The sequence below is a fragment of the Macrotis lagotis genome, chromosome X (genome assembly GCF_037893015.1).
Source record: "Macrotis lagotis isolate mMagLag1 chromosome X, bilby.v1.9.chrom.fasta, whole genome shotgun sequence".
Lineage (NCBI taxonomy): Eukaryota > Metazoa > Chordata > Mammalia > Peramelemorphia > Peramelidae > Macrotis > Macrotis lagotis.
The window spans coordinates 541,929,973-541,946,301 of record NC_133666.1 but is presented as its reverse complement, the minus strand read 5'-3'; the positions used below and the strand labels follow the sequence as shown (position 1 = coordinate 541,946,301).

Below are 16,329 nucleotides of genomic sequence, written 5' to 3'. Positions count from 1 at the left end.
AAGGCCACACAGCTAGGTAATTATTAAGTGTGTGAGATCAGATTTGAACTCAGGCACTCCTGACTCCAGGGTTGGTTGGTGCTGTATCCACTGAGCCAACTGTGGTTTTTTTTTTGTTTTTGTTTTTTGGTCTAAACCTGTGAATGTATTGTGGTAGAAGCTCCCTTCACCATTGCTTAGAGTACTGAGAGATTGAGTGACTTGCCTATGGTTATGGTTACACACAGCCCGAATGTATCATTGAGAGAACTTCAGACCTCCCAGTTCTTAAGGCCAATCTAAGCTACTAGATCATTTTGTGTATCAGAAGAGCCATATTGTTTTCTACTAGTCATCCTGTTCTTGGTGAGAGCTATGAGAGTAATTGTGTACCTTAAATATTTGGGATAAGCAGTGTAAGAGTATTCAACAAGAATGAATTACAATCAGCTTATTTTTTTTCCTTCAAAAAATACAAATTTCAGCATAAGAAATTGAGCCCAGCAATTCTTCTTGGAGGTGGAGAAGCTAAATTGGCAACAGAAGAAGATAAAGAAGCTGTTACTTCTTTTTTAACTCCTGGAACATGTATTGTTGATGCTGGATTAACAAATTCACAAGTTTTAGTACCTGATTCTGTGAGAAAATGGATTCAGTCAGTTATTGATGTGCTTCAAAGGTATACAATTGCTCTTTGATAATAGAACTGTAGATTTGTGCAAGTGTCATTGCAGTCTTGCTCTATTTTTCATCAGAAATATAGAAGGTATGATGAGGTACGATGAAGGAACTCATAAAACTAGCACTTTAAGCAGTTAGTATGCTAAAATTGGCATATTTTAATGTCAGAGACATTTTTTCTTTGTGCTGTAATGTTCTTTATTCTCTCTGGCATGAATCCATAAGTCAGATGAATTTTAGAGGAACTTAACTTAGGGTACAAAGTATAATAATTGAGGAAAGTTATTCTGTTGAAAGCCCTGAATTGCAGGCAAGATTTACCTTAATTTCCCTACAATTAAAGTAAATTCTCAGGTGTCAGCACCTCACCCATTAGAAAAAAAAAGTTTTTTTTATAATTAATACATAGGTAGAAATGAGAAGTATGATGAGCAATGAAGTTGATACCTTAAAATTGTGTCTATTATTACTGTGAGAAAAAATAAGTCATACCTAGTAGATGATTAGTAGTGACAGAAACTGTGAGAGAGAGCCTCCTCAAAGTACAAAGGGGATCCCACATCTTAAATCACTCTGAGGTAATGCTCTGAGTTCTAGAAAGCCCTTTCCTCATAACTATCTGAGATTGTACTGTTCCCAAGTTTTCAAGTAAGGCAATTGAATTTCAGGGAGATAAAGGGACTTCCATAGTTAAACAGCTTAATTAAAGTCATTGATTGTTTTAGAATGTCATTATTACCATTAAAATCTTATCTTTAATAGTCAGAGTCTTAGAGCCATCCCTGAAGCAGAAATTGGATTAGCAGTTGTTTTCATGTCCACAGAAACTTACTGCAACCCTCATGCAGGTAATTGAATCACTATTATTTTTGTTTGGGTCTTGGTTGTGAAGTAAATCTATTTGCCTTTGATATGTTACTACTTTACTTGATAGGGTAGGATAATTTTGTCTTCTGGCATGTTCTGTTTTCCTACTTTTGTACTTTTTAAAGATGTCATAGAACTCTATTGCTATTGAGTTAGAGGCTTTTTTTTTTTTACAAACTCATCTTGCAGTTATTTGTCTTGCAATATTGTACCACTTTTGAAGGCACTGCACTCAGTTACAGTTTTGTACAGCAAGCATTTCATTTACCTAGCTGTAAATTGTATTTATTAATCTTAGTTCTGCCCTTTGTTCCTAAGTAGAACAAGTCCTTTTCTCTATGAAAGCCTTCAGATGATAGCTCTTTCTCAAATGTTTCCTTTTCTTTAAATTTATCTTTAAATATTATAATCTCATCCTTTCTGAATGTGTTTCACTTTTTCAATTTCATTACTAGAATCTCATCCCCAGAACACAGTATTTTAAATGGTATCTAACCACAAAAAGTATACCCTTACTATCATCCTCCCTTGTACTAGATTTAAAACACTAAACAGTTCCTTCTGCCAGATGTTGCCTTTTCTTATTCTGTTTTTAAGCTTTTCCCATATGTAGGCCTTGACCCTCAAACTTACTGTTGCTCTGGGTAATCTGGCCTGATTTCATCTTCCAATCCTTATTTAGCCTTTTTTTTTCTCTTTATCAGTCCCTTTCCTGTTTGAATATGAGTATTCTTTCTAAAAATGAAATCCCTGTCTCTCTGGTTTATGAAGATTGTGTGGTATTGATAACAAATTTCTTTTTCGTAAGTTAAATATGACATAAGGAATATGCTATGTAATATTACCCTGACTAGCATCATTTGCAATATCACCTTTAATGCTTTATATCCTAACTGTAAAGCCACAAAACTATGCCTAACTTGGTGAGTTGTCTTTTTTTATAACACTGTGCTCATGAAACTAAGCTTAAATGCTACCTGTGATGTAATTTCAAGGAATTTAGAAAAGAATAGTTCTTAGATAATCTGATTAACTCTCTTTATTTTACAAACAAGGAAATTCAACCCCAGACTTAGGAAATGGCCTGCCCTAGGCCCCACTGATAATAAGAGGAGAGTTGGCATTCAAACCAAAACTTCTAACTAAACCTAGACTGCTTCCACCAAAAAAACAATTAACCATGTTGAGCAGATTATTACTGGAATGACCTTAGTACTGATTAGTTTTTTTAATTTATTTGATTAAAATAAATGTAATCTTATTACCAACTAGTAAGATGCATAGCTAATGTTAACTAGCCCATTCATTTATCTGTACATGTGGTATTAAAATTATGTGAGTAAATATAAGTGTATATAATCTATGAGCTTGTAACCATAAGGTATAAGGAAATGACTTACATGTATTCATCACTCTGTTTCTTTTCATGTGTAATTTATAGGATTGACTCCAACTCCAAGACCAAGTCTATCTCAGAATATAATGGTAAATGAAACCTTAATGCCAGGTGCCACAATGAATATCACAGCATGTATACCTGACACAGAATCAGAACATGCAGATACTTGGTAAAATTTTTTTGTAAATGTACTAGATTTTTTTCCTTTTCTGAGATGTTATTTTAGTAATAAATTAATAGCATATATGTAGTCTTCTAATATCCAGAATACTTTAGTTGCTGATAACATTTTGAGATCAACTTACTGCTGTATAAATATTCTAATCATCTTTAATTTTCTAGTTACTTTACATAAACACAGAAATACTGATCGAGAGAAAATCATTTCTTTTAATTTGAAAAATATATGCATTTCATTAAGGCTATTAGGTGATAAAATTACTTTTTATGAATAGATTGTAGAATGTTTCTTTCCTTTTTAGACACTTCATTTACATACATATACACTTACATATTACATATATAGAGAGAGTATTGAATATGCTTCTATCACAGATTTATAACTTTTTATTTTTGCAATTAATATTTTCTATATTAGATGATATGCATTTTACTTTGAAATATTTAGAGAGTGGGAATTTATATTAAAAAGTAGCACTGAAACTGGTAATGAACATATTGTAATTCTCACTAATTCATTTTATTTCCATTATGTTTTACATTAATTCTTTCTTTTGTCAGTTGATTTGTTGTTTTGACGTTGATTTGACAACCTCAGTTTTTAGATGGAATAATGTTTAAGATGCTTTCTGAACTTTTTTTTTGAACTCAGGTCCTCCTACTCCAGGACCAGTACTCTATCCTCTGTACCACCTAGCTGTCCTTTATTCCCTCTTTTTCTTTTTTTTTTTTTTTTTCTTTCTGAGCTTTTAAAACCTTAGATAGAGAGGCAGTAGATCATGCCTTAAAGTCAGGAAAACCTGGGTTTAAGGCCTGCCTCTGACATCTACTGTCTACTTAATTCTGGAAAAATCAGTAATTCTTCAGTGCAACATGCAACTGAAAGTTTACAACTCAAGTTGCAGATTAATTATTTACTTCATTGGTAGAGTTAGTCCTCACAATAAGTTCCCAAAACCAAGGTTATGAGTATGTACCAAACCTCTGTCTCTAATTCCCAATTTAAATTTTCCTGTGTGAAGGTTTGTTACATGAATTAATATTGAATGTTTTAAACTTCAAAGTCAGTTCCTGCCAGCCAATGTATGACATAACAAATAATAATGGAAGATAGTTCTGTGTGCATGTGTATATATATATATATATATATATATATATATATATATATATATATATACACATACACACACATATATTATGATTAGCATATTTAATAAGTGGTATATGTTCAGTCCTACAGAGTATATAGTAGACTGTTCCACAGAAGTATATGTAAAAGAAAAAATAAAAAATCTATTAAAAATTTTTTTATAAGAAATAATCTGTGCTATCAAAGAGCATAGATGAAAAAGAGTGGAAGGAAGCTTTTTGTTATGCTGATCTGTATTGTCTCAAGTTGAAGAATTGTCTGTATTATTGAATTGGTACCTGTTTAATTTTAAATTTTAAAAATTTATGAAGAAGTATGCAATTCTATTTAAAGCCAATTTTCTTTGTATTATGTTGCTTTCTATTAAACTCACCTTTATCTAGGATGTCTTTTTTTTTATTTCAGCATGAATTTAAGTGAAAATCCAAAAGAGAATGAAACTCCCCAAATGGAACAAAGATCCAAAATGTTTTCACAAGAAATATTTACCGTAAAAGAAACTTCTAATACAAATTACAGTGTTAATTTAGGAACAAAGCCTCTTAATCATACTTTAAAAACTACAAAGAGTCAAATTTCCCCAACTCAAAGTTCAGGCAGAAGGAAAGAACAAGCTTCTCAACAACAACAGTCTAATTCCATTAGAAACTATTTCCAATCAGTAACAAAGAAAAGGTAAATTTCTAATAATTCTACCTGTGTTTTATGAATACATGATCATTTACTTATTTGGAATAAGTATATGTTGTTCTGTGGTATTTGATTTGTTGTGCTTACTCATCATTAAAGTTTTAAGATGTATTTGCTTGCTACTTAGCTGAAAAATGAAGGCCATCTCATTTTCTCCCACCTCAGAGGAAGAGGAAGCCATTGTTCTCACCTCTTCTCTAAGATCTTTTTACTTCACTTAGGTTAGACCCATTCTCCAGCAACTTTAGTCTTCCACCTCACCACTTGGTTGTCTTTTACTTCCAGCTACTATCTTTCCTTCTCTTCAGTTAATACTCAAATGAACAGTCAGTGACTTAAAATAAAGAGCATAGAGCACTGGAGTTGAAGTCTCTAATCCTTTAGATACCTCTACAATAGTGTTCACTCCTATTGAATGAATGAAAAAAAAATTAAGTGCTTACTATGTGCAAAGAACTATGCTAAGGACTGAGAAATTCAAATAATAGAACAAGATAGTTCATGCTCTCAAGATATTCACAGTCTAAAGGGGAGACAACACATATGGAAGGTGTCAACTTTGAGTCAGATGAAAAGATCCAATGACCCTTTGGGGGTAACAGAAAAGTAGGGGGTAATGCCTCTTTAATGCCATTACTGAAAAAGTCAGATCTCTAATTTTGAGCCATTTGACAGTGTTGAGGACTTTAATGGCAATAATTTTTCTGAATCTTGAGGAACCATAGTTGGCAGATGCATAGGAATTGTCTAACAATTCATGGCAATAGGCACTCTGCTAGAAGCATTGTTTGTCTCAAGGCTCTTAATTTCAGGGCTGTGACTACTGGAATAGTTGGTGGTGCTGATTTGACATGCCTGGCACACAAAACAGGGTCCCTTGCTGCCATTCTTGCCCTGTGGGTGATATTTGATTGGCAGTTGGTGAAGAGAAATGGCTCTTTTCCACAGGTGTTGTTTCCTCAGATACTGGATGTGAGAAAGGGGTGTTGCCATGTTCAGGGCTCTTGTGCTTCTCTGCCTGTTTGATGGCATTAATCATCAATTATTGCCAGTAGTCACAAAGAAGGTAAATTCTCTCACCATGATGATTTCTTCCTGGTGGACTGGCCTTTAACAAAGTTCTTTTTCTCTTCAAAAGGGGCAGGAGGTGTTAGTACCTTCTTTGTTTCCCACTATTGCCACCAGATCATTGTTCTTCTATAGTTAATTGAGTACTATAGTTAATCAAGAACTTCTTTTGAAGTTCATGCCTTCAGATTTGCCCAGATCCTTTTCAGTTATTTATTATTAATCTCAAGGACATACTTCTTCTTTCTTTGGTGCCTACCACACCTATCACCTATCCATCTTCATTGAAATTAAATTTACTTCTTGATAATTCTCCTATCCCATTGGCCTACCAATTCATCCCCTGCTTCAGTTACCATTATCTATCTTCACTTTACCCAATCATTTAGAGTAGTATGCAACCAACTCACCATCAGCAAAAATTATGCCAACTCCAACCTAGAACCTTACAGTCATTTCTCTGATGGTAAAAACAAAATGAAAAGGAACAAGCTGTTCCATAAGATTGGTAGATTCTTTTATGGGTGTTTTAGGGGGAGTTTCTGCTTTGAGGAGGTCAGATAAAATATTTCCAGAGGTTCCTCAAATGCAAGGATAATACTTAAAAGGAAACCCCTATGGATAATTGACAGTATAAACCTGACCTAAAGAAGCCAGATGGCATAAAGAGGTAGACTTATAGTCGGACAGACCTAAGTTTACATTCTGCTCACATACTTAACCACTGGTGGCACAATGAGCAAATCACTTAACTGCTGGTGCTCAGTTTCTTTATTAAAAATGAAAGCAGTAATACCTCTAATATTACAGAGTTAATGAGGTTCAAATCAGATCAAGTAAATAAAACACTTGAAAAACTTTAATCCTTTAAAGATACAAATGCCAATTTTTATCTGGTATTTCACTGTCTTTCCCCCCCCCCCCCCCCCCCCCCCCCCCGATCTGTCTTGTTTCTAAGCCCTTTGGCTGTTCTTATTACGACTTATTAAATTAGAGGTCTGTGCTTCTGTCTCTTTGCTCTACAGGTTTCACCTCTCACCTTGCTATGAAAGAGAAAGTGGCCTTGACACTGAGTTTCTGCAGGATTAATAGAGACACATAGTATTATAACATGTGAGAGATGTATGGTATTATGTGTTTGAGTAATCAAATTAATGACCTGTATGTACGAAATGACCCCATGTACAAAAATCTACTTTGCTGTTGATTAAAACGTTCTTAACTATCAGATGAATGTTGAGATATGACAAATGTAAGATTTTATTTTATTTTGCTTTTTAACTAAGGGAAAGAGATGAAGAAGAGCAAGAAGAATCTATATCTAAAGCCGCAAGAGTAGAACTGTCTTGTTCTCTTTTAGACAAAACACAACCCACTGCCTCAGCATGGAGAAACCAAGAACAGCACCAGTCCCAGAAAGGACCATGTACATTGGACAAAAAAACAGATGAAGCATTTAAAAACATTAATTTAAAATCTGTTGTAAACAATCCAGTTCATGAACTTCTTAAACCCAACCTGAAAAAGAGGAAAGAAATGGATGATTTAACTGTGGAAAATGAAATTTTAGAACATTTACATCAGGGGATGGAACAAGAACAAGAGTTTGAAACTGGAGTTCAAGAGCCAGTGAATGGAATCAGTTTAGAGAAAAAACCAAGATTGGAAACAAGAAAAAATGGCTCTGAGGATAATAAACCAATTCAAGAGAGTTGCAAAGTAGCTGTAAGTAATATTCATTCGATAACTATATTAAATTTATTAGTAATAGGAATTTAGGAACATCCAAGTCTTCACAATTTAAAGTGAACCTTGTCAGCTTCTAAGGAAAAGTGAATTTTGGCTCACTGATTTTACAGGATAAGAAAGCTAAATGTCAGAAAAGAAAAGTGGCTTGCCCAGGACCACAGTGCCAAAGTTGGAGTTGGAATCTCCTAAGATTACTAAGAATACTCCTAAGATTAAATCTGGTGCTGTTCCCATTGCACCCCATTGTTCATCTTAACCTAGGAGTAAATGAAGTGAGTTATTTAGGGGGTAGCTAGGTGGCACAGTGCATAGATCACCAGTCCCAGAGTCCAGAGGACCTGTGTTCAAATGAGGTCTCAGACACTTAATAATTACCTAGCTGTATGACCTTGGGCAAGTCACTTAGCCTCATTGCCTTACAAAACCCCAAAACAAAAAAACAAACAAAAAGTTTAATCCATGAAACTACTTGAATTTTGCAAGATGTGTAATGAACTACAGTAGACTTGTGAATAAAGAATCTTTTTGAGGTGGCTAGGTGGCACAGTGGTTAGAGCACCAGCCCTGGGGTCAGGAGTACCTGAGTTCAAATCCGGTCTCAGACACTTGATAATTACCTAGCTGTGTGGTCTTGGGCAAGCCACTTAACCGCATTGCCTTGCAAAAAAAAAAAAAAACATGAAAAAATAGAATCTGAGTTTTTTAAAAAAATAAAAGTGAGTTATGTTAACTTTAAAGAAAAAGACACATGGTTGCATATGGTTTCTCAAAAACTCCCCAGGCTTTACTTTAAAATGACAAATAATCTTTGTCAAATTCCAAACTAAGGATAGGATTATCAGGCCTCCAAGAGACATCATACTTAGAATGGGAGTGGTTCTATCACATGCAGAAATCTGGCCAGTTACCTTAGTGTACTCTATTCTAAGATGAATAATTCCATTCTTCATAGGGGTAATTAGCTTCCATTTGTTCCAAAGCTCAAGACTGGCCATTATATATGGAACTTGAACTCCAAGACCAGTCTCTACATCAAGCTCTCATAAGAACACATGAATAATGAAAATGACTTGTTTTGCTCTATTCTCTGTAGGAATTATTACTAAAGCCAGATACTTCAAATAGAAGACAGAATCTCAGGGTTAAAATGGATCTTAAGAACCAGCTAGAACAACTCTAACTTGAAAGACAGTACATTCTCTACACTGCCAAATTATCTCACAATTGTAGAACCAAATGAGATAATATTAACTAAAGTAGATGAATCTGTATGATTAATCAGCCAACAAATAATTATTTTGGGGTCTTGAACCACTACTGGAAAAAAAATGCTACAAAGGATATGCCTTTAAAAAGACAGCATATTATTTTAGTATATGTAGCACTTTTGAATTGAGATTTTAATATTTACAGTTTTACAGAAGAAGGGTAATAGAACCAATTTTGTCATTAATTAATCTGTTTTTTTTTAATGGACCCAGAACATAGAATTGGAATCAATGATTTAAAATTGATGAGATCAAAACTGGTACTGGCTAAGAAATAGAGTGGTGGACCAGTGGAATAGACTAGGTGCAAAAGCAGGAGACAATTATAGTAATCTGCTGTTTGATAAACCCAAAGAGTCCAGCTATTGGGATAAAAACTCCCTCTTTCATAAAAACTGCTGGGATAATTGGAAGTTAGTATGGAAGAAACTTAGATTAGACCAACACCTAACACCCTTTACCAAGATAAGATCCAAATGGTTACAGGACTTACACATAAAAAACAATACTATAAGCAAATTAGAAAATCAAGGACTAGTTTACCTGTCAGATCTATGGAAAGGGGAGCAGTTTATGACTAAAGAAGAGTTGGAGAACATCACCAAAAACCAACTAGATGATTTCGATTACATTAAATTAAAAGATTTTTGCACAAATAAAACCACTGTAACCAAGATCAAAAGAAATGTAAATTGGAAAACAATCTTTACAACTAATGATTCTGACAAAGGACTCATTTCTAAAATATACAGAGAACTGAGTCATATTTTTAAAACAAAAAGCCATTCCCCAATTGACAAATGGTCAAAGGATATGCAAAGGCAATTTACAGATGAGGAGATCTATCCATAGCCATATGAAAAATTGCTCTAAATCATTAATTATTAGAGAAATGCAAATTAAAGCTTCTCTAAGGTACCACCTCACACCTCTCAGATTGGCCAATATGACCAGAAAGGATAATGATCATTGTTGGAAGGGATGTGGGAAATCTGGGACACTATTACACTGTTGGTGGAGCTGTGAACTCATCCAACCTTTCTGGAGAGCTATTTGGAATTACGCCCAAAAGGGCAACAAACATGTGTATACCCTTTGACCCAGCAATACCATTACTGGGTCTATACCCTGAAGAGATGATGAAAAAGGGTAAAAACATCACTTGTACAAAAATATTTATAGCAGCCCTGTTTGTGGTGGCAAAGAATTGGAAATCAAGTAAATGTCCTTTGATTGGGGAATGGCTTAGCAAACTGTGGTATATGTATGTCATGGAACACTATTGTTCCATTAGAAACCAGGAGGGATGGGAATTCAGGGAAGCCTGGAGGGATTTGCATGAACTGATGCTGAGTGAGATGAGTAGAACCAGAAAAACACTGTACACCCTAACAGTAACATGGGGGTGATGTTCAACCTTGAAGGACTTGCTCATTCCATCAGTGCAACAATCGGGAATAATTTTGGGCTGTCTGCAAAGGAGAGTGCCATCTGTATCCAGATAAAGAGCTGTGGAGTTTGAACAAAGTTCAAGGACTATTCCCTGTAATTTAGGGGGAAAAAACAGATATCTTATTGTCTGATCTTTTTATCTCTTAGACTTCTTGTCTCTCCCTTAAGGATATGATTTCTCTCCCATCACACTCAATTTGGATCAATGTACAACATGGAAACAAAGTTAAGACTGACAGATTGCTTTCCATGGGGGGGGGGGGAAGTAAGATGGGGGAAATTGTAAAACTCAAATAATATCTTTAATAAAAATAAATTTAAAAAATAAAATTGATGAGAAGGATTTAAGCTTTACATTAATAGAAAATTCCTTAATAAAGCTATTCAGAGAGGAAACTAAGGTGGCATAGTTGATAGAGCATTGGCCCCTGGAGTCAGTAGAACCTGAGTTCAAATTGGACCTCAGACATTTACTGGCTGTGTGACCCTGGACAAGTTACCTAACCCTAACCACCCCCCTTTCATTCCCACTCCCCAATAAATAAATATAGCTATACAGGAGTGGAATATGGACTGCCTTGGGATGTGATTGGTTCTCCCTTTTTTGGAGACCTTCAAATAAAGGCCATATAACCAATGTCTGTCAATGACCAGTTGGATCAGAGAGCTCTAAAAGCCTTCTCTATTCTGAAGTTCTGTGGTTTTACTTTCTCTTTGAAAGGACCAACTTTGGTAATAACTCCCATAGTGAGCAAAACAATATTCCTGTGTGCTTGAGATATAGAATGGCACAATGGATTGAGTACTGCCCTTGGGGCAAGGGAGATCTGGGTTTAAGTTCTACCTCTGACTCATTTTGTGACCCTTGTATAGTGCCCTGGGAAATGGTGTACATTACAGAACAATGGCTGATGTCCATTATTAGTAGTTTCCCATTAGTAGTTCCCTACACATAGGAAATTGAAAGTTGCATCCTTCTCTGTACCACTAAATATAATTAATATTTCTATAGAAATCCACTGATGATTTAAGTTTTTATTTTATAAGAATTCTGTTTGATTTGAATTCTAAGTGGTTAAGAATGCTAGCTCAGTTTTTGAATTTGCTATTTTCTTGGGGTAATACTAGTTAATAGTGGTTTTCAATACCTTAGTCTTTATGGACTATTTGTAAGGGAATTTAATATTCTTGCATGCTCCTTGAGAACAGGAACTCTTTTATTTTTGTCTCTGTATTCCCATCACCTAGCACAGTAGTTGACACATAACACAGAAGCTTATGTTTGACAAATCAAGCCAAAGTACCAAGAGAAAATTTAGCATTCTTTTGCACAGAATATTGTAATGAGGTCTGGGGACTAAGGGTCCCCAGGAAGCTTTAGTTTAAAAGGATGACCAAAGCGGTATTCCAATTTATTTGGAAGACTTGTTTAAGAAAGTGTATAGATAAGAGCTACTTTTCCATGTATAAAGTGTAAAAAGATAAAACATTCATGTAAAATTACATGCAAACCTGCTTTTGTTTTAACAGCAAGAAGATGAACTAGGGAAAAAATGTGACAACAAACAAGAAACACTTCCTTCTGTAAAAGAACAGGTAACTAGAGGAAATTTGCAATAATTTCAGTTAGCTTTATCAGAATTAAATTACTAAGTGATAGCTTCTCATGCCAAGAATAACAATGAAAGAACAGTTAAACCTTACATGCCATATTTTTAAGAGCTTTGCATATGATAACTCTTGAATATTTTATTGCTCAAACAAATGACTTAGCCATACTATAGTGTACATTAAACTTGATGCACAAAGCCTCCCCAAATTTTTCATTTGTTTACACTATTTTTTGTTTTGGGATAGATTTGGAGTTGTTTTTATTTTTTTAACTAAAATTTCTTTAACAGATTATGATCATTTAGAATTTTTTTTTTGTCTTCGTTTGCACTTCTCACCTACTTAAGATATTTTAGATTTTTTCATATTAGATATTATATATATAGTATATAAAAGAATAGCTTAATATCCATTAGTCCATTATAAAATTGCTTTATGTATACTCTAGTTGATGCTAATAAATTACTTCTTTTAATATTCTGGTCAGTTGTATATTAGAATAATTGTGCTGCTTAGCTCAGAACTTCCTAGAATGAGAGCTAGAAATGGTTTTAGATCTTTTAACTACTATCTGGAGTGTAAATTAGCCTGTAGATAACTTCATACTACCCAGAATAATTTTTATGTGTGTGTGCCTGCATGCCACTAGTATGTTCAAACATGATGAGAAGTTTACTGTTATCTTTCAAGTAAAGTTCAAACTCCTCTGCCTGGTGTTCACAGACTTTCAGAGTTGTGAGTCACATTAGAGGCCATCTAAGAATCTCTCAGCCTTTCCAATAAATGCCATCTAGCTTTTGTATAAATAGCTCTAATTTAGGTCTCCAGCTCATTAATTCCCAAAGCAACCTTTTAAATTTTTAGATAGCCTTGATTGTTAAGAAGTTTTTTTTTTTTTATTATATTGAATCTATATCTTCCTCTTGGCAATTTTTATCCATAGCTCTTAGTTCTATTTTTTGGGGCCCAGCACAAGTCTAGTCATTCTTCCACATGACAGGCTTCCAGCTATTTGAAAACAGTTGTCATCTGTCTTCTGTTCTCTAGGCTACTAAAATACATAAATATGGCCCTTTCATTATATGGGTCTTGTTCCTCCTCTTAGTATCCTTCACTTAACAATTTGCTTCTTAAAATGTGATAACTTACAATATGATCAATATCGATCTATGTTTAGCATGGGTATGAATGTAGAACCTATGTCAGATTGCTTTTTGTCAGGGGGAGGGAGGGAGAAAAATTGTAAAACTCGAAACTTTGCAAAAAGAATGATTGGTAAAAACCACCATTGCACATAGTTGGAAAAATAAAATTAAAAAAAAAGTATTATTACCCCCAAAGTAAACACTAGTAGATGTGACCTGACAAATGCAGAAAACAGGATTCTGATTTCCCTAAATCTGTATAGTTCTCTTTTAATACACATTCCATCATAATATCCTAGATTTTAGTTATATGAACTTCTTTTGAGCTGCTCTTTTCCCTATCTTGCATCTGTGAAGTTGATTTTTTTATTTATTTTATTTATTACAATAATCTTGTTGTGAGAGTAAACTTAAAGCCCCACCCCCCCAAAAAAAATGAGAAACCTCAAGAATATTGAGAGAGGAAAAAAATGTACTTCAATCTGTGTTCAAATTCCAATGGCTCTGTCTCTGGGATGAGTTGTCTTCTTTATCGTAAGTCCACAAAAGAAGTTTTTTCAATATTTCTCCCACAGTTGCTATTACTAGTTGTATGTCCCTCCACTCTGTTCCTTCCCATTCTCATTTATTCTATTCTCTCTCTCCTTTCACCCTGTCCCTGTTCAAAAGTGTGTTTGTTGTATTTGAGTACCCTCTCCCACAATCTTTCCTCTCCTCTATCACTTATTTCCCCCTTCACTCTCCCCATTCCCCCTTATCCTATCCTTTTCTTCTCATTTTTCTCTAGGGTAAAATAGGTTTCTATACCCTATTAAGTGTGTATGTTATTTTCTCTCTGAGCCATTTCTGATGAGAATGAAGGGTCACTCATTCCCTCTCACCTTCCCCTGTTCCACTCCATTGAAAAAGCTTTTTTCTTGACTCTTACGTAAAATATCTTAGCTCCTTCTTTCTCTTCCTCCCAGTACTTTCCTTTATCACCCATTGACTCCATAGTTTTACTGTATTATACCATTATATTCAGCTCCTTCCTGTGCCTTGTCTATATATGCTCCTTGTAACAACTCTTTAAATGAGTAATATGAGTTATCAGTATCTTCTTCCCATGCAAGAGTGCAAACAGTTCAACATCATTAAGTTCTTCATAGTTAGTCCTTCTCAGCTGGGTTCACTTGCGTCCTGTACTTGGAGAGCAAACTTTCTAGAAAGTTCAGCTCTGGTTGTTTCAATAGGAAAGTTTGAAAGTCCATCTTTTCCTCTGAAAGAGGATGTTCAATTTTTCTGGGTAGTTGATTCTCAGTTATAAACCAAGATCCACAAGCCCTTAATGTAAATGCTTCCAGATCCTATGTAATCTTAGCTATAGAGCCACGGTAGTCAAATTGTTTGCTTCTGGCAGGTTTTAAGTATTTTCTTTTTAACTTGGGAATTTTCAAATTTGGCTATAATATTCCTGGAAGTTTTTCTTTTGGGATCTCTTTCAGTAGGGGATCGATGAATTCCCTCAATTTCTATTTTGCCCTCTGCTTCTAGGACCTCAGGGCAATTTTGCTGTATTGTTTCTTGAAAAATAAAGTCTAGGTTCTTTTCCTGGTGGTGACTTTGAGGTAGCCCAATAATTTTTAAAATATCTCTCCTGGTTCTGTTTTTGAGGTTGGTTGTTTTTCCAATGAGATATTTCACATTTACTTCGAAATTTTGTTTTTTGGGGAATAGTTTTATTTCTTCCTGATTCCTTTCAAAGTCATGGACTTTCTTTAGTTCCATTCTGCATCTGAAGGAGTTATTTTCTTCAGAGAGCTTTTTAAATCTCCTTTTCCAGCTGGTCAATTCTGCTTTTTTAAGGCGTTCTTCTCATTTGCCTTTTGTGTTGCTTTTCCCATTTGGCCTAAACTGGTTTTTAACATATTATTTTCTAAAGTATTTTTTTGTATTTCTTTCACCAAGCTGCTGATTTGGTTTTCATGATTTATCTGCATTGCTCTCATTTCTCCCAATTTTTCCTCTACCTCCCTTAATTGCTTTTCAAAGTTTTGTTGTTTTTTTTTAGCTCATCCAATAGCCTCATTTTCTGTTTTGCTTGGAGATTTTGTTACAGAAGCTTCACTTTTTTCTTCTTCTGAATCTTCCATGGGACCAAAGTAATTTTCTATGGTCAGAGTTTTCTTTTTTGTTTGTTTGTTTGCTCATTTCCTCAACCTATGACTGATTTACTGCACTTCCAAGGCTTTGGGAGGTTTTTGTGATGCCCCACTGGGACCTTAATTCCTCCAACGTCTTAGAGGATCTGACTGCTCTCTTGCCTGGGCTTTGGTATGTGGATGGCCACAGGTACTCCCCTCTGCCCTGGAGCTGGGAGGAGGATCCCTGCTCAGCTCTGGTGGTATGGGAGCCCAGACTGCAACCTGAATCTGAGTGTGGGCAAGAAACTAAGTCTTGCCTGAGGGAGAGCAGAGAGAGACCTCTTCAGTCTCCCCCGACCCCCTTACCTTCTGTGGGCTGAGAGCTCTGGAGGTGCGGGCTGACTTCCCCGATTCCTGCTGCAGGTTCTCACTGCAGGGCTGCTTTGAGGCTGGTGCTTGCTCTTCTTCACTTTGGTGTAGTAGAGTTCTCTCACCATCCCTTCAGACTGTTCCTGGTGATCCAACCACCCCCTCTGCCCTGGACCGAGGGGCCCTCAGGGATCTAGACACCCAGCCTGGCTGCACTGCATCTGCCGCCATGCTCACAGCGGCTTTTTCCAACCCCTGTCCCAGTGAAACAGACGTTTCCCATGGAACTTCTAAGTTGTCTTGGACTGGGAAATTATATCACTCAGTCTTTCTGTGGGTTCTACCCCTATAAATTTTGGCTAGAGTCATAATTGGTTGACTTTTGGAGTTTTGGGGGAATGAGTTTCCAAGAATTCCTGCCTTCATGCCGCCATCTTGGTTCTACCTCCTAGGTCTGAAGTTGATTTTTTAAAAATTATTTCTATATTTTGGTTTTTGTGCCAGTACCATGAAACAAAGTAAAACAACAAAAATAATAGTCTAATAGTATATGCAAAATTTCACACCTGTATTCTTCCACTTATCTACCAAGAAAAGA

General features: G+C 35.3%; 1 protein-coding gene across 1 annotated transcript in view; it reads left to right on the top strand.

Moving 5' to 3' along the window:
• NBN (nibrin) overlaps positions 1 to 16,329 on the top strand; it is a 46,913-nt gene that overhangs the window by 14,490 nt on the left and 16,094 nt on the right. Inside the window, exons 7-12 of the mRNA XM_074199908.1 lie at positions 465 to 658; positions 1,423 to 1,508; positions 2,969 to 3,095; positions 4,662 to 4,931; positions 7,301 to 7,739; positions 12,014 to 12,079. Of these exons, the coding sequence (XP_074056009.1) occupies positions 465 to 658; positions 1,423 to 1,508; positions 2,969 to 3,095; positions 4,662 to 4,931; positions 7,301 to 7,739; positions 12,014 to 12,079 (1,182 nt within the window). The remainder of the gene's footprint in view (positions 1 to 464; positions 659 to 1,422; positions 1,509 to 2,968; positions 3,096 to 4,661; positions 4,932 to 7,300; positions 7,740 to 12,013; positions 12,080 to 16,329) is intronic.